At 50.4% G+C, this 16,894-nt stretch overlaps 8 protein-coding genes across 8 annotated transcripts; 2 read left to right on the top strand and 6 right to left on the bottom strand.

Moving 5' to 3' along the window:
* Nucleotides 1–5: 5 nt before the first annotated feature.
* PC9H_003528 (uncharacterized protein) lies at nucleotides 6–2,113 on the bottom strand (the record flags this gene model as incomplete). Its single annotated transcript, XM_036773121.1, has 9 exons — nucleotides 6–323; nucleotides 376–449; nucleotides 499–711; nucleotides 830–905; nucleotides 956–1,232; nucleotides 1,286–1,304; nucleotides 1,358–1,446; nucleotides 1,497–1,902; nucleotides 1,954–2,113. The coding sequence occupies 9 exons, from the start codon at nucleotides 2,111–2,113 to the stop codon at nucleotides 6–8; spliced, it is 1,632 nt and encodes a 543-aa protein (XP_036634594.1).
* A 490-nt stretch (nucleotides 2,114–2,603) lies between these two features.
* PC9H_003527 (uncharacterized protein) lies at nucleotides 2,604–4,734 on the bottom strand (the record flags this gene model as incomplete). Its single annotated transcript, XM_036773120.1, has 10 exons — nucleotides 2,604–2,915; nucleotides 2,967–3,040; nucleotides 3,092–3,277; nucleotides 3,335–3,358; nucleotides 3,415–3,490; nucleotides 3,540–3,816; nucleotides 3,880–3,898; nucleotides 3,959–4,047; nucleotides 4,104–4,509; nucleotides 4,560–4,734. 10 exons carry the CDS (start codon nucleotides 4,732–4,734, stop codon nucleotides 2,604–2,606), a joined length of 1,638 nt encoding a protein of 545 aa, XP_036634593.1.
* Nucleotides 4,735–4,934: 200 nt separating this feature from the next.
* Nucleotides 4,935–8,171, bottom strand: KHA1_1 (K(+)/H(+) antiporter; the record flags this gene model as incomplete). Its single annotated transcript, XM_036773119.1, has 11 exons — nucleotides 4,935–5,339; nucleotides 5,393–6,433; nucleotides 6,492–6,546; nucleotides 6,600–6,741; nucleotides 6,798–6,846; nucleotides 6,896–6,996; nucleotides 7,049–7,690; nucleotides 7,743–7,757; nucleotides 7,818–7,913; nucleotides 7,971–8,046; nucleotides 8,103–8,171. The coding sequence occupies 11 exons, from the start codon at nucleotides 8,169–8,171 to the stop codon at nucleotides 4,935–4,937; spliced, it is 2,691 nt and encodes an 896-aa protein (XP_036634592.1).
* A 1,743-nt stretch (nucleotides 8,172–9,914) lies between these two features.
* On the bottom strand, nucleotides 9,915–10,992 carry PC9H_003525 (uncharacterized protein; the record flags this gene model as incomplete). The annotated part of the gene is made up of 5 exons (XM_036773118.1): nucleotides 9,915–10,102; nucleotides 10,156–10,213; nucleotides 10,267–10,387; nucleotides 10,450–10,691; nucleotides 10,747–10,992. The coding sequence occupies 5 exons, from the start codon at nucleotides 10,990–10,992 to the stop codon at nucleotides 9,915–9,917; spliced, it is 855 nt and encodes a 284-aa protein (XP_036634591.1).
* A 247-nt stretch (nucleotides 10,993–11,239) lies between these two features.
* PC9H_003524 (uncharacterized protein) lies at nucleotides 11,240–13,646 on the top strand (the record flags this gene model as incomplete). Its single annotated transcript, XM_036773117.1, has 17 exons — nucleotides 11,240–11,392; nucleotides 11,452–11,585; nucleotides 11,641–11,717; nucleotides 11,769–11,855; nucleotides 11,907–11,985; nucleotides 12,035–12,153; nucleotides 12,222–12,351; nucleotides 12,400–12,427; nucleotides 12,481–12,523; nucleotides 12,574–12,621; nucleotides 12,675–12,707; nucleotides 12,757–12,853; nucleotides 12,905–13,081; nucleotides 13,137–13,356; nucleotides 13,405–13,442; nucleotides 13,492–13,519; nucleotides 13,572–13,646. 17 exons carry the CDS (start codon nucleotides 11,240–11,242, stop codon nucleotides 13,644–13,646), a joined length of 1,566 nt encoding a protein of 521 aa, XP_036634590.1.
* A 76-nt stretch (nucleotides 13,647–13,722) lies between these two features.
* Nucleotides 13,723–14,383, bottom strand: PC9H_003523 (uncharacterized protein; the record flags this gene model as incomplete). The annotated part of the gene is made up of 4 exons (XM_036773116.1): nucleotides 13,723–13,815; nucleotides 13,870–14,067; nucleotides 14,137–14,158; nucleotides 14,214–14,383. The coding sequence occupies 4 exons, from the start codon at nucleotides 14,381–14,383 to the stop codon at nucleotides 13,723–13,725; spliced, it is 483 nt and encodes a 160-aa protein (XP_036634589.1).
* A 94-nt stretch (nucleotides 14,384–14,477) lies between these two features.
* PC9H_003522 (uncharacterized protein) lies at nucleotides 14,478–15,492 on the top strand (the record flags this gene model as incomplete). Its single annotated transcript, XM_036773115.1, has 4 exons — nucleotides 14,478–14,547; nucleotides 14,602–14,706; nucleotides 14,758–14,826; nucleotides 14,882–15,492. 4 exons carry the CDS (start codon nucleotides 14,478–14,480, stop codon nucleotides 15,490–15,492), a joined length of 855 nt encoding a protein of 284 aa, XP_036634588.1.
* An 84-nt stretch (nucleotides 15,493–15,576) lies between these two features.
* On the bottom strand, nucleotides 15,577–16,743 carry PC9H_003521 (uncharacterized protein; the record flags this gene model as incomplete). The annotated part of the gene is made up of 7 exons (XM_036773114.1): nucleotides 15,577–15,770; nucleotides 15,826–15,843; nucleotides 15,904–16,045; nucleotides 16,115–16,255; nucleotides 16,309–16,524; nucleotides 16,575–16,607; nucleotides 16,657–16,743. The coding sequence occupies 7 exons, from the start codon at nucleotides 16,741–16,743 to the stop codon at nucleotides 15,577–15,579; spliced, it is 831 nt and encodes a 276-aa protein (XP_036634587.1).
* Nucleotides 16,744–16,894: the final 151 nt, after the last annotated feature.

Genomic DNA, 16,894 nt, shown 5'->3' with positions numbered 1-16,894 from the left:
TGTAGCTATGGTACACTCGTCCTGAGGGCGGGAGGGAACCTGCCATCGACAATCGTGTCAGGATCTGGAATGGTGTAGTTCGCAAAGCAATCGAAAGCGAAGTCGATCTCCGCAATTCGCTGCTGCAATCCCCGCACAAAAGCAGATAACTCGCATAATCCGTCCTTGCTCTTTGTACAACCACTGATTCCGGTCAGAGGCAGCACGCCATCATTTAGGATCCAACGTATGTGCGACGGTGTGTCTTCGGGTTCAGCTTTGCATGACAGAACTTGTCCTACTAGGCGAGCGCCGAACGGAACTTGCTTCTGTACAAAAAACGACTAGTATCCCCTTTGTGAGTGAGTGAGAGATTAAGCTGAGGAGATAGCCTACCTGTTTATGAGGAATGTGGTCCGTAGGGAGTGGGCCCTGTGCAGCCAACAAGGTGAAATTCATTGCGGTAAAGACTGAGAGTGGAGTCAACTTCAGTCAGCAATAGACATTAAAGATACCCACTAGCGGACAACCCGGAGTCGTGAGTAGCATCTACATATATCGGTTGGTCAAATGGGAATGTGATCTCGCTCCCAGCGAGGGTAGCGTTGACGCTTGAACTGGACTCAGTGATGCGAGTGCGAGTGAGCCGAGAAACCAGTTCTTGCACGTAGCCAACACCCAGAGCGGCGACGGCTGGGTTACCAGGACCTGTCAAGCGTCGTTTATAATGCTCTGTGTTGTACGGAGAGTCGACTTCATACCTGAGCCATACCACACCGAGATATCTGCAGTAAATTAGTCGTTTACATGGGAGCGGCGAGTGGAATGCTGTAGATGATGCTTAGCATACCATTCAAATACGCGTAGCCTCTCCAGTCCTCTTCGGTGAAGGCGTTGCAAAAGGCAGAGAAACCCAAGGCCACGGTCTAGGCGCACTGGTTAGGAGGAATGGGTGAATAAAATTGGCATCATCTACTTCGTACGCGCAGGCCATCTGCATTGCGACCAGGTCGAAAACATCTAACTCGAGCCCATCAATAGACTTCTGGAGTCGTTTAAGAGTCGGCTGCAGATATATATTCGCCCACTTCAGAGACTGAAGAATGCCGAATGCAGCGATATCGTTGTTAGCATTGGGGCAAACCTCCCCAGCGGCGAGGGTGTTGTTCATCCCGGCAGATTCGGGAATAATGAGTTGATGGTAATCCTGCTGGAACGTCTGTACACCGAAGAAACCGGCAGCGAAATGCAAACTGCGCGTAGAAGTGAAGGAATGATCGTATTTTTATTGCCGTCGTACACTTACGCAGAATCCACCATACGTCCTGTGAAGACGTGTTATAATAGGGTGGAAGCGATGCTAATATATATCCCTTACCAGATGTTGTGGTCCTAAAGACAGGGAATTCTTCGAAGCCATCAAGTAGCTCCCCGTATTTGATACGGAAGCTAGCACCTAAATCAAACCTATCACAGATTGATATAGCATTTCGAGTATAAGAATGCGGCCTACAAACATTTGTTGGCGTCCGAAAGGCGTCAGGTCATTCCTCCCAAGTTTGTAAACCCAGTCCTTGAGAAACCCTAAGGGGGCCCTTACAGTCAAGTTGCCCGCACTTGCAGCAGCGTGTAATTTGGTAGCGAAGGCCCCCGGCGTGCCTTGGGAAGTGGTGGTTGGGTACCGGGCTCCGTGACGGTGGATTAAATGGACCTGCTTTAGTTTGCACCCATTTGGAATACTTTCACTCGCGTCCGGCAGTCCGAACGAGTCAACCGACCTAAAGGGAGATAGGGCACCCAGGTGTTGCAGCAGATCGAACGCACCACCACTTCCGCCCAATGGACGTGGCTCTACCAAGGGGGAATACGAGTCCACTTTGGGCGCATGGGGTGCAGTGGCAATTACTTCCGCTTCGCCGGCCACTATTTTTTTGTGAAATTCAGTCCTGATCAACAGTAAGTGCGTTGGCTCACCAGGTACACCGCCTGGATGCGGGGGGAAATTGGGATCGTTCGGTGTCAATGTAATACCAGGAGGCGGGAACACTGTAGTTGAAGTTGACCCGGCCACGGTTGATACATGTGAGGCAAGGCTCTGCAACGGCCAGAGCAGCGAGAGGACGCAGATTTTCATCAGTTACCAAGGTCGCAGCTGTTAGTGAATAATAATACTTCACGGCCTCGTGCTCGTCAAGGAGGATAATTAGATGGCATATTTAACTAAAGTGACAACATGGTCAGCGAGTACCCACCCAATGGAGGAAAGCGATCACTCACGCGATTGACTGCTACCAGTAGCTATTTCAAATGCTCGTGAGATGACCTACATCGTTCTATGTGCTCATGTGGACGACTCGCCTAAGACACACATGGTACATACAAGATTCTTCTGCAGCTCTCGATTTCATGTACAGAATACGAGGATATTTTTGCTCTCTTTTCCCGCGGTTAGACATCCTTGAGACTCCACGGTGCACGTTGGTCCTTCGGTTCATGTGTTTTTGATTCATGTAGAAGGCATTGGAGTTGATGTTATCTCCTCCGCCTGCCGTGGTTCAGCGGTCCCATGGATATTGAACAGAGAGTATTCGCAGAAGTCACAATGTACACATTTCCTCGTAAACCTAAACGTTCTTTCGGAGAGCCGGAGGGAACCTTCCATCCGTGATCAAGTCTGGATCAGGTATGGTGTAATTCGCGAAGCAGTCGAACTCGTAGTCAATTTCGGCCAGCCTTTGTTGCAGGCCGCTGATGAAAGCCGGGAGTGGGCAAAGGCCATCTTTATTCGTACGACACCCCTGGATTCCTGTTAGGGGGACGACGGCGTCATTGAGAATCCAGCGTATGTGCGTCGATTCAGCGGAATCCGTGTTGCAGGATAGCACTTGGCCAACGAGATTGGACGCAAAAGGCGCCAGTTTTTGAACAAAGTAGGTCTGTTTATAAAATAGGTCAATCAAAATCGGGAGCAAAACACTGATAGTTACTTGGTCTTTCGGAATCCGATCTACAGGTAGCGGTCCATTTCTCGAGAAGGATGTAAAGTTCATCGTGGTGAAGACTAATAGTTACTGAGTATACGTAGCATTGGTGAAAATGGTCTAGCACTCACTCGCAGTCATGACCGAATCGTGCGTGGCATCGACGTACATAGGTTGGTCCAGAGGGAAGCTGATGTCGTTTGCGAGCGTAGAATTTGTACTCGAGTTGAATGTCGATATTGGGGTACGACTAAGGCGGGAGAGTAGCTCTTGTACATATCCCACACCTTGAGCTGCGACGGAGGGATTTCCTGGTCCTATTAAGGATATCGGCGATTAATGTGCTGCTGGATATGTTGCAGGCCATGACCTACCGAAGCTGTACCAAAACAAGAGATCTGCAGAAAGAAAATAGTTGTAATACAAGAATGAATAGTTGTATGTCAAAACGTACCGTTCCAATAGGCAAAGCCTTCCCATTCCTTTTCATTAAATATACGGCAGAATGAGGAGTAGCCTAGGGCTACTGTCTGATGTCCGATGAGTATTGCGTCAATACAGAGAATCTACACAAATTACCTCATAAGCACAGGTCATCTGCATCCCGACCAGATCAGAGATAGTCAGATCCAACCCCTGGATGGACTGGCTGAGACGCTTCAGCGCTGGTTGCAGATACACATTTGCCCATTTCGCGTTTTGCACTCGTCCGAAATTCCCTATTGCATTATTTGCATTCGGACAAACAGCGCCAGACGCGAGAGTATTATTGAAACCAGAGGCTTCAATCATGATTAATTGGTGGTAGTCTTGCAAGTAGTTCTGGACGCCAAAGAACCCAACCGCGAAGTTCAAGCTAAGAGTGGCGTATGGTGAGCTCGTCTATCGTGTCCATATTAAAAGAGAGTAATGGACTAACGCAGAATCAACCATCCGGGCTGCATTAACCAGTTGGTTATTTCGCAGTAACCATTAACAGCCATCCATTGAAAGCTTACCTTGGGAAGTAGTTCTGAATACGGGGAGTTTATCGAATCCTTTAAGCAGTTCACCATATTTTACACGAAAAGCAACACCCAGATCCAACCTAAAGAGCAAGAGTCTGCGTTCAGACTTCAGCGAGAGGGAACTACGGAACCCTACATCTCTTGGCGTCCAAAGGGCGTCAGACCGTCTGCGCCGAGCTTAAATGTCCAGTCTTGCAAAAAGCGCAGACGTGAGGATACTTTTAATTTTCCCTTGCTAGCAGCTGCATGCAGGGTGGACGCGAATGCCGCAGGAGTCCCTTCACTTTGGCCATTGGGATACCGTGCGCCATGGCGATGTAGGAGGTGAACTTGATTGAGCTTGCACCCGTCCGGGATAAGTTCGTCGCTATCAGGCAAGCCAAAGGAATCGACGGATCGGAAAGGCGAAAGATTTCCTAGATGTTGCAATACGTCGAAGGACCCCTGGCCTTTGTTCAGAGGACGCGGCTTGACCAAAGGACCGTATGTTTTGACCTTCGGGGCGACACGAGCTGTGGCGATGACATTTGCCTCATCTCCCGCTAGATCATGTTCAAAGCCTGATTGTTTTGCAGTGCGAGACGCGACTTACTGGGCGTTGCGCCTGCATTTCCAACGTGGGACGCGTCAGGGAAATCAGGGTCGTTTGGGCTTGCCGTGCCAGCAGCGGGAGGCGGGAAGACGGCGGTTGAAGTCGACCCAGCAAAGCTGGACACACGGGTGGCGACGCAGCTCGCTGGGACTAGGAGAAGAATACTCAATCTCATGCTGAGAATGTGTACTCCACAAAAATCCGGCAATGAGAAGCACGTACGGTATTCGTCGAAGCGAAGCCAAAGTTAGCACCATGATGCATGACTTCCCATAGGCTAAATGTGGCAAATGTACTATACAGAACGAACATCGTGAAAGTCGTAACATGGACTGATACATAAATAATGAGATGCAAGGTTGTTGAAGAACGAAACTAAGCCGTCGCTGCTTGGACGACGATGACTGCAGACCCGCAACCAACAGAGACGCATGCCGTGGCGACGTCCCCGATGGCCTTCTTGACCTCTGTACCGATAACTCCGTGTTCTTCCATTATATCTTTCAATTCAAGCGAATGGTTTTCCACAGCTAATCGCCGTGAACGTCCGGTCACGAGCATTACATCGTCACGTAAGGCATGGACTTGAGATAGCATGGCATGTAGTGGTACTGGTGTCGCTAGCTCAGTGAATTGGATCTGCGATAGTGCTGCATTGTGGACGTCGTCGCCTTGCGGCTTCGTGTAGCGAGACCAAGCGATGTTGTCCGCTGTATCTGATTGCAAGCGGACTTCTGTGTCGGCTCGGCCATACACAGTGTCGGGAATGCCTGCAACAGCCTAAACCATAGCAGTTAGTGGCTTGTCTGACATAAAGATTCAGATCGGCATACGGATGCAACAGTAATAGCGTTTACTTCTTCCATCTCCTTCGACGTGTGCACTGGCGCGAGCACGGCAGGTCTCTCCACATCCATTTTCGTTAGCCGTACTACAGACGCAGTCACCTTGGGGTTGGCACATAAACGAACGACAAAATCCAGCGCTAGGCGATCATCAGGTCCTCCGAAGAAAGGCAGGAATAGATGGCGAGAGCTCTTCGAGTGGTTATTCGGATTCCCTTGGTCAATGAACAACGCTACGTCGATGGTTGACTGGGCGAATACCCCTCGGACGAGTTGCGAGTGGATTATAGACTCAGACCTTTCAGTACTGACGGAATTAGACTTGAACAAGGCATCGAAGGGGTTATTCGAATGAGACTGTGCCTTTGGGGTTTGTGCTTCAGGCGGTACGTTGTGATGGTCGGTGATGGCGCTGGGCGGTAGCCAAGGGAGCATGATCATGTCTGAGCCATGATTACGGGCATGCTCAGCTACACTATATGATAAATCGTCGAACGGCACGATGGATATGGATGTGGTGATGGGTATATCATGAAGTTGTCCGAAAGTCTTGAAGATGGCGAGTACCGGATCCGTCTGAAGAAGGGTATTGTGGGCTGAAGACATCATCACCGCAGACGTGCGATCGGAGAGTTCCAAAATCCGCAGGGCGTCGACATGAAGCTTCTGTTCCTCGTGGCTGGCCAGACTTCCGGACAACGAACGTCGTACCTTCCCAGTTTGAGAAGAGGTTTCAGCATCGGATTTGGTACTGGGGATAGCGGGCTGCAGTAGCTGAACGAGAGACATCATTCCGGGGACGTGTTGGATCTTATCTAGGACCACGGTGAAGGACATTTTCGAGTTGTCGGATAATCGTGATGTCGCTCGACGAGGCCTTTGGGCTTGTTCGTCATCGGCTACGTTATTAAAGTTAGGTCCTGTAGCGGCCACTCGGACACGGTATTGAGGAGGGTACAGAGTAGTAACCAGAGGCGTAGTCATGAAGGTCAAGAGAAGTGCCTCAAGGACGAACATCGAGAAGACTTTCTATAGAACGAACTCTGCAAGTTAACACTGCTCGTTCACGAGAAAAAAGAGGACCCACGGGTGAAAGGATGTGAGCTGACAGGCCAACGTTTAGAACGATAAGCTCAACCAAGCTAGATTGGTAGACTCGTTATTGGGGGAAGACAAAGAGACTGAATATACGGACCCTTTGCAGGACATGAGGGACCCGATAGTAGTTGATTCACGCCAATTGAAACCAGCGATGTACTTCGATGCAAGGGTGCATCCTCCAAATTTACCAATGAAAGCAAGGGCACAGATTGCGATAGTATATCCCCAAGTAATGCCTAGAAAAATCCCGCATAAAGCACACGTGGAGAGACATAACTTAGAAGCAACGTACCATCATCGAGGAGACCAAGATTAGTATTGAGGCCAGATAGAGTAAAATACTGAGGAATCGTTAGCGTATTCATATCAAGCAGCAAAGAAAGTAATTACCAATGGCAAGAAAATTATCGATACCATATCCTCTAGCTTCTCGGTCAGTGCGATCGCAAGTCCGCCATCTCGGGGTACGATTAGCCCAACGATAAACGCTCCTGTAGGATTGTAAGCTCATGATGAAATAGAGACAAGGGAAGTCGTACGAACCAAAAATTGCATGGACGCCAATAATATCGGTGAAGAACGCAGATCCGAAGACTAGGACGATCGTCACGGTCATGAAGAACATAGTAGGGCCGTTCTCTAGAGATCCGGTCTTGCGCGCAACCCACCGCAAGGCGTATTTCACGGGCACGACCAAGAATACAGTCCAGCCTACGCACACCAGCAAGATGTACAAGGCCGTCAGACCGGAGCCGGCATTGACGAGAGCGACACTGAGGGCCAGTAGCACCCATCCGATAACATCGTTGCCCACTCCCGCTGACAGCACCACAATCCCGACAGTCGTGTCGAGGAGCTTGAGTTCAGTCAGTATGCGACATAGCACGGGAAATGCGGTGATGGAATAAGCAACTCCGGTGAAGAGCATGAAGTGGGTGAACTTGACGTTTTCGTCGACGAACTCCTTGTACAACGGAACTGATAAAGCTGCTCCGAGCCCGAACGGAAGTATCATGCCTGCAAGGGCGACGATGGTCGAGAGCCTCGCATTGCGCCTAATGACGGCTCCATCTATTTCCAGACCGACGAGGAAAAGGAACAGGCAGAGGCCGATGTTGGCGACGAGGGTGAGGTATGGTATGGATTGCTGGGGGAATATGTGATCAGTGAATCCCGGCACTCGTCCTGACAGAGGATTGAGTTGGTCGTTTGGCGTAGCACTGAAACAATAACTAACCGAATGCAGTTGGTCCTGAAGCCAGAAAAAGCAAATGAGTTACGGTAAGGGGAGTACCAAGGCTGCGCGGCGCACCTAAAAGGATCCCTCCAAGAACCTCGGCGATGACCTTGGGCTGCCTCATCTTGCGCAGTGCCAAGGACAGCAACTGGGTAGTAAGTACGATGATCCCTAGACGCAGATCCAACAATGAGCGCGACCAAGCGACCAAAGCAACGCGTTACACACCAACTTGGACGATCCATAGTCGTATGGGATCCCTTTCATTGAATTCGGTCGGGTCCGTCCCGCTCAGGAGTCCTCCCTAAAACAGAATGGTGAGCGGGACGATCGTCGGGCAGAATGAAGTCGAGCGCTGACCTGCTCAGTAGCCTGTGCCCGCTTTGAATGGAAGAGGCTGATAACTGTGGACGAGAAATCGCCTGGCATGATGGTTCGTCCCAAAAAGAGAGCCCTTGGAGTTGGTGCCAGCCATCTCCCTTGAAATATCTCGAACCGAAATGTCTGATCCAGATGAGACGACCGGTGACCTCTTTCCTTTTGGAAATTCTAGCACCGGTGGCTGTATAGCCTGAAACCACCGCCGTCACTGTGGCCGCGATGCTGAACTCAAGGTCGCTGTCTGCCTCGGAAATATATGTCGCTCATCGATGGGCGAACCAGTCCTCCCAAATGTTGTAGCTAAAAGAGGGATTGTCATCGAGGTCGATAGCGCTGGCGTGGCGGGCCCCAGGATATCACGTCAACCCGATGAACGGCGAGTGAGTATGTTTCGACGTGCTCTCCACATTTCTAAGGCGACGGCTAGCGACATGCAAGAAGGTTCCCATCTTTAAGCTTCAACACGGCGCATGTGGTTCACGGTTTATTTGTGCAACAGACTCATCATGCAACATGGCGTCGCCGCCTCCTGCGAAGCAGAGCCAGTCTCAACGTCTGACTTCACGAAATACATCCATATATTGGCTGCAGATGAAACCAATCTGCGAAATCTCATGAAATCAAGCCCAGTCACCCACCGCTGAAGTGCAGCTATTGGGCTCGTATCTAGATAAAAAGTCTGTATTGTGAGTACCCGCTGTCGCCCGTAAGAATTCTACTGAGATGGATATACAGCGAGGTCTGAGAACATGTATAACCAATGCACACAGCTCTTCGATGCCTTCTCAAACGAGGCTAACGAGCAACAGTGCAATGTCCGCTTTGGGTAGAAACAGATCAAGCCTGAGTTCAATTCCAAATCCTTGTTAGGTTTCTATGCTTATTTATGTCACTTCACTTACCCTTTCCCGTAGAAGCCAAAATCACCCAAGAAACTGGGCTATGTCATGAAACGACTTACACGACGATGAATAAACTCGCCTTGTTACCGCTGAGAACGTGGGCAAGGGAACGGGGATGGGGCCGTTGATTCCAAACGACTTTCAACTCTCGAAGCATCATAGCCCTGCAAACAAGCTTTCAATGCCCCTGACCCCCTTGCCCCTGCTCCTGCTCCTGTTTCTGTTGCGGCGTCAGAGTCAGCAGAGTTCGACCCAACATCCACCCAATATCCGCAAAGTCTGAAAGACGAAGACACCCCAGTTGTCGTCCATAGCAGACTCCCCGCCGTTCCTGTCCCGAAGAATATCGTATACATGATACCCAGCGCCTCCAAACGGAACAACCAATCAGACCGGCGGGATATGGACAAGCAGAGTGAGCTCGGTTGCGCATGGTCCAACGAGGAGAAATGATAGAACGAACCCACGCAGGTGGACCCCGACGACTCTCTCGCCATGCCGCAGAGTCTATGAATCAAAGCTGAACTGAGTAAGTCCTCCAACATCTAGTTGTGAACACGCTGACTCACCTAAGTAAGTGCAGCACTGAGCATTGCTCGCTTTCGCTTTCATCATCTTGTCTCATTGTCTTCCTCATTTTCTGTTCTGCTCTCGCGCGAGTTCTGTTTTTGCTTGGTCTTACCTCGAGCCCTTCTCGTGGGACGTCTCGGCATGCTATTGGCTTGCTTCCATTTACTTCATTTCTCATCCTATATACTTTCATTGGCATCCTTCTACCTAAACAGCTGCAAACTAAACTATACCATTAGAATGTCCTTCCATATTCCAAAATATGTATTAGTCCACTCATAGTCCCAAAATAGCAACAAGATTACCAAAACAGAAATGGTTAGTCAGAATCAGACGACGGCGCATCGCTGAGAGTCTCCGAGGACGAGGTGGATCCTGTTTCGTACGATGAGCCCTCCAGGTAATGGTCGCCTGGGTACTGCTGAGGGGGGCCCCAGGCAGACTCCGAGGGGGCGGTGGAAGGGATTTGGCGAGACTCAAGCAGCTGCTCAACCAAATTGTCGATGACTGCCAAAATGAAGCATGAAATATTGTATCCTTCGAGGATGACTATTACTTACTATCTTTTCGCTTTCGGTAGTGGGCTTCCCAGGCCCCGGGAGAGCGGAAGGGTGTGGTCTGCTTGTTATTAGCTACATCCCGGAGTCAGATTAGTATTTTAAAACACATACAGTCGCTGAGAGGCCATTCCAACGTGACACTCGGTTCCTGGATTCCCAGTCATCCAATGTTGCAATATACCCCGCCATTTTATTTAATTCGCCCTGACGAAATGGAACACCATTGCCTGGGCTTTGAATCAAGCCCAGGTTCACATTAATTACTTCCAGATGATGCTAGTTGAAGCCACCTACCTGCGAGGCTGGGAAACTTTACTTGGGGTGGATGTTGGCGTAAAGAACTCCGGTAGCTCTTCTGAGTCAGAAGATCCTAGGCTGAGAGTCGAAGGAGTCGGCGATGGGGAAGAGAAGCGAGGCTTCTTGGCGCCTCGGACTGGAGTTGTAACGGGTGTGATTCGCTCTGAGACTAACCTATCAATTTCATGTACATGCGCCAGGTAGTAGTCTTTCCATTGGGCAGCGACGTGTCCATTTGTCTGGATGATATGGTTGATCAAATGGCGCTACTAATAGGTCGTTAAAGGGTCTTACACCGTGAAGGGAATTGAGGATATCCAGATAATCTAGGTTATTCTGCTTTGCGGAATAAATGGCATTGACAAGGATATCCTTGTCGGCGGGTGTGCACCCCACAGGCACAGCTGCGTTGAACGACGCCTCCAGGAAGGCTTGAATTTCTGCGCTGGGGATGTGCATGACAGGGGTGCCACAGGAGTTAAAAGACATGGGAGATTGAGCAGAGTGCAAAGGATCGTCGGCGTGCATTTGCGTTTCCATATCGAGGGCTCTGATTTCGAGTATCGCGTCGTGGCTGAGAAGGTTCAAGTTGCGTTCGAAGCTTCTGCTCTGTTCTAATGTCGAGATGCTGAGATGCCAGGCGCGCGAGTGAGCTAGGGGCTTGCGCCTGAGTTCGGCTTAGGTCCGGGAAACGGTTTCTCTCACCATGTTGACCTTGAACCTGCCAGTGAGATTAATTGGGTCTGCCTCATTGCGCACGCGTTCCTTCTCATCATCTTCATCGATAATGGCAGCCTTGAACGCATTGGCGCGCCCCAAGGCAGAGAAGCTATCGGCGGAATGGAAGGGCACCAGTGCCACAGGGGGCAACACCAAGAATTTCATCGGTGGTGAATTCGTCGAGAGTCAGACTTCGGAATGGTTCGATGTTGTGGATCCAGTGAGCTCGCTTCTTTCTGTAGCTGACGGCACAATTTCTGATTTCCATCACAACGATAGTCGACACAAACGCTACTCTCGCGTGTTCCGCAGACTACAGACTCAGAATTCGAACAGGCCGTCAAGGCTGCCTCGGAGGCGTTCAAGACTTGGAGTCGTACAAGCGTGATCCGTCGTCAACGATTCGTAATTGAGTGGGTCCTTTGTTGACCTCTCGCACGCACATTGGGATGCTCACACCGTTGCAAGGCTTCAACAACTTATACGAGAGAACTCGGACGCGTTGGCAGCCAGTATTGTACTAGAACAAGGAAAGACGTTTGCGGGTACGAGACATATCGGTTCTCTTGATCCGCGGTAGCTAACGGAGTGCTCAGACGCACAGGGTGATGTCCTTCGAGGTCTGCAAGTCGTAGAGAGTGCCATCGCCATCCCATCCAACCTGATGGGTGATAAGCTTGAGGGTACGTCGCCTTGTTTCGGCTCCCCGACGTGAATGCTCACAGCATACGCAGTTGCGAAAGACATGGACACGGAGACCCGAAAAGTTCCATTGGGTGTCTGTGCGAGTATTGCACCTTTCAACTTCCCAGCGTATGTATTTCGGCGTGTGCTATCTCACGGATCTAATTCATCTTCGCAGGATGATACCGCTGTGGACGATTCCAATGGCTGCGGTTACCGGTAATACTCTCATCTTGAAGCCTTCGGAGCGCGATCCTGGTGCGGCAATGATAATCGCCGAACTCTGTCAACGCGCGGGTATGTACTAATAATATCAGTTCAAAGTTGGCCAAGTTGGCCTGTATTAACCGCCCGTCCCTTGGTAGGTCTCCCCCCTGGTGTTGTCAACGTGATCCACGGTGGTGTCCCAACGGTCAACGCAATCTGCGACCACCCAGCCATTAAAGCGATCAGCTTCGTTGGAGGCGATCGCGCGGGTAAGCACATATATGAACGGTGCGTTTATTTGATTCGGTGTATAAACTACATCTGAGATGAATATAGCGGCACGTCACATGGGAAACGCGTCCAGGTATGTCGGCCACTGCGCATGCTTTGCTCAGTTGACTTACTTGCTTTCCATAGGCCAATATGGGAGCCAAAAACCACGCTGTAGTTATGCCTGACGGTAAGTTTCGTTTTTCTTGAGCTCAGTCAACGATGCTCAACAGGTTCTAGCTAACAAAAACTTGGCGCTCAACTCCATAATTGGGGCTGCTTTCGGTGGTACATATTCGCCTAATTATTACCAATTGATATCCTCTGAGTGTCTTCACTAGCTGCTGGACAAAGATGCATGGCTATTTCAGTCGGTGAGTGAAGCACACCAAAGCACGGATGCCAGTGCTCAACTTGTTCTAGCCCTCCTCGTCGGCGAGGCTCAGGCATTCCTTCCGGACCTCATTGAGCGCGCCAAGAAACTCAACGTCAACGGCGGGTTTGAAAAGGGTGCCGACTTGTAGGTTATTTTCTACGCTGCGCGCTGCCCTACCAACACCTTTGTTTTCAGCGGCCCGGTGATCTCTCCCAAGGCAAAGGAACGCATTGAAGGTTTGATCGCTTCCGTTCAAGAGGAAGGTGGCGAAATTGTCCTCGACGGACGCGGCTACACGGTCGAAGGATATCCCGAGGGCAACTTCGTTGGTCCGACCATCGTGAAAGTGACAACGGAGATGAAGGCATACAAGTATGCTTTCCACCCTTCGTCCCTACTGCTGCAATGTCCACTAAATGACCTTCAGGGAGGAGATCTTCGGCCCCGTGCTTGTGGTCTTGACCGCAGATACTCTCGATGACGCGCTTGATATCATCAACGCCAACAAATATGGTAACGGTACTGCTATCTTCACTCAATCCGGCCCTACTGCCCGCAAGTTCGAGCATGAAGTCGAAGTCGGCCAAATTGGAATCAACGTCCCCATTCCCGTTCCCTTGCCCATGTTCTCCTGGAGCGGCAACAAGGTCAGGGCACACGCTGCTGTGTAAGTCAATTGCTAACAACTTCCACAGGCCAGCTTCTTGGGTGACATTGGCTTCTACGGCAAAGGGTAAGTCTACCATCTTCATTGACTAAAACCCACTAAACTGTCTCTTCAGTGGAATCAACTTCTACACGCAGAACAAGGTTAGTAGCACGCGTGTCCCACTCGTGCGTTGTTTCCGACTTTGCTCTCTAGACCATCACCAGCCTCTGGAAAGCAGAAGATGCCGCAGGCCAGCGTGCTTCCGTCAACATGCCAACTCATAACTGACCCTTTCAATACACGCATGTAAAATAAACAAGCATAGCAACTTTATAAAGATGTGGAATCAAACATGACTTCATTTCTATAGAGCGGACTTCGTGCTGTCTCCCGTAACTTCGTCTAAGAAAGCATTGGAGAGTCGCGTACATTGATCATACACGTTCTCGAAACCTCGCTGTATATCCATCTCAGTAGACTTTCAGTACGGTCGCGAACGGCTGGCACTCACGATGCCTCCATAGTATGGATCGGGGATTGGCTTGTTGTCTAAATACGATCCCCATAGCCGCACTTCAGCGGTGGCCGATTTGGGCTTGATGTTCATGAGATTCCGCAGATTGGTTTCGTCGGCTGCCAATATATGGGTGTACTTCGTGAAGTCAGACGTCGAGACTTGCTGTGCTTCATGGGAGATGGCGACACCATGCTACACGATGGATCTGCTGCGTGAATAAAGCCGTGCGCCGTACACGCAGTATTCATTAAGGATGGGCACCTTCTTGCACGTCGCTACCGTTCTGAAGTCGCCATCTTAATAATGAGGAAGCACCTCAATGAAGCAGAGTTACTCACCGCTCGTCAGGCTCTTCTCCAACATGATATCCAGCCGTGCCAGCGCTGGCGACCTCGATGTCAATCCCCCTCTTGGCTGCGACGTCTGCCAGGACCGCTTCGCCCATCGGCGAGCGACATATATTCCCAAGACAGACGACGAGGACCTTGAGTGTAGGATCGGCGACCATAATGGTAACAAGAGAAACAAATGATAAGATTAGATTGAGATCTTACACATTGATTCTTATCTATAGCACCAAGGTTGCTCTCTACGACCATCTAATGCCTTCACCACCAATCCAAATATTCTTGACCACAATCGCCTCGCAGCCGGCTCTGCGACAGCGACAAGGTAAGGCAAAGTCAATCACCCTTGGCTTGATACTCAAATAGCCTATTGGCCTAGAGTACCTCCTGAGGATCCTTCAGGTCAAGAAGATCCCGTTTACCTCTTACGATCTGGCTTCAGACGAAGAAGCCAAGAAGCTTTGGAAGAGGAAAGCACCTCCTGGTTCGTGCACTCTGCACTTTGCAGCAAGTCGTTGACCGTGGACGTGTGCAGCAAATCAACAACTGCCTGGGATACTGGTCGGCGGGCGCTGTCCAGGGGCACGTCATCAATGCTTCTACTGTCGAACACAGTATCTGACTTTTTGCTGCCTGACAGGCATTCACTGACTTGTAAGTAGCCGCGGTCTCAATCCCTGTGGTGCTCTTATTCGACGTGACACTCAATGCTCATGGCAACAGTGAAGAAGCCGTCGAATATGGCGAACTGGAGACGTTCCTGCGACTAAAGGACTCTTGGAACGCGGAAATCGAGGAAGACCGGCCAGCACCAGTGGCCAAGCCAATCGGTGTACCAGGCGCGGTCGCGCCCTTACAGATGACACCAGAACACCTCCGGTCGAAGATCCTCGCACCCATATCGTCACCTTTGAAGGGCAAAGGCAAACCATTGGCAGAGAACAAGAAGGAGGGATTATTTGATCTAGGCGACGAATTGATTGGCTTCGGTCTGCAGGGTGTCAAGGTCACCGAGGACGAATTGATGAATCTGGTTGCGGAGCTGGGCCTAGATGGCGATGAAGCCAAGGATTTGGTGGAGGGTTTGAGCACGAACGCGCCGAAAGATACCCAACCCGAGGCACCAAATGACAAGGCGGCTTCTTTGACGTCGGATGCTGCGAAGACTGTCAATGAACCGGTCAAAGAGGCAGTGCCGGAGAAGGAGAGCGCGTCAGAGGACGTCAAGAAAGAAGTGGAACAGGTTAAGGAGACCGAGGGTTCCAAGTAATTTCATGGCTTCCTACGATTGCATGTCCTCTGTCAATTGGTATAATCCAGTAGCATATAAGTTATATTGGGATGCATTCCACCATCACAGGCGGTGCAAGGTCATAGAGACGGAATATCCACCATCGAGGGTGATGGTGGCACCATTCACGTATGCACTTGCAGGACTAGCTAGGTATAGTGCCGTTCCGGCGACATCTTCGGGGCGTCCGATACGCTGAAGGGGAACACTGCGCAAAACTTCTTCTCCGTTATTAGCGGCCAAGGTTTGCGCGGTCACTGTGAGAGTGATAAATGGAAGCCTGCTCGCAATGTACGCCCGGGGCGGACTTACTTCTACTTTCGAAAAGACCTTGTGCATCGCGGGTGCGTAAGCAATTCGGTCTTTAGTCCGGAAGTATGCCCGACCTACCACATGCTATTGTGTTGCTAACGATACCTTCCCAGCCCAGCCGTCCTGCCAAATTCCGGCTCAGGTGGTGTAGGGCGGCCTTGGACGCCGAGTAAGCATATGTCTCGTGGTTGGGCACTCCTAGCCCTTCAACAGAGCCAATCTTTGAACAGGTGATCATAATGAATTGTTCGCGTCAGCAGAGGGGACGGAGGAAGAGATAACGACTAACGTTTATTATTCGCGCTGGATCTGTGCAAATATCATCGTGGATACTTTCTGCAGCAGCAGCTCGAAGGAGGGGCAAGCACTTCTGGGTCAAGGTGAAGACACGTTGAAGGTTCAGATTGATTACTTTAGAGAATCCGGCGTCCTAGGGAGGGAGGTCTATCGTCGTGAAAGGAAATGATGAAGGAATCAAGTTACCGAGTATTGATCAATGGGCTCTTCCCAGGCAGCACCTGCATTGTTGATCAGGACATGTAAACGGCCTTCCCGGGATCCTACGACTTGTACAAGGCGTTTAACTTCCTCCAACTTCTGTAGGTCTGCAGGGACGGATATGCATTCGCCCGGCCCTATCGCTGCCAATTCTGCAGCGGTGGCGTTACATTGGTTCGTGGACCGAGACGAAATATAAACCTGCAATACAAGTGAGTGTTATCGCCAACACTGTCTGGTCCGATTCTGACCTTGGCGCCGTTCCTCACAAAGCCAGTAGCTATCTATGATGCATCAGCGAATAACGACCACGAGGTTTACTGCATCAATCACCATTTTACCAATACCTCTGCTTCCGCCAGTGACTAGTACGACTTTGCCGGTGACCTTGAACAGATTGTCAGCCTCAGATGTGGACATCTTGGGTATAGTGAAACGGGGTGAAAGAGTGCAACTATATCAACGCGCCCTTGGACTAAATACTAGTCAAACATAGATCGTTTAGTGTGTCCAATCGCATTGTCCCCGAGGAGGTAAGGAAGAACGCCCGGTCGCCCACTCAGGTACTCAC

Source organism: Pleurotus ostreatus (assembly GCF_014466165.1).
Source record: "Pleurotus ostreatus strain PC9 chromosome Unknown scaffold_2, whole genome shotgun sequence".
Classification (NCBI taxonomy): domain Eukaryota; kingdom Fungi; phylum Basidiomycota; class Agaricomycetes; order Agaricales; family Pleurotaceae; genus Pleurotus; species Pleurotus ostreatus.
This window is presented reverse-complemented; position numbering and strand designations above follow the sequence as displayed.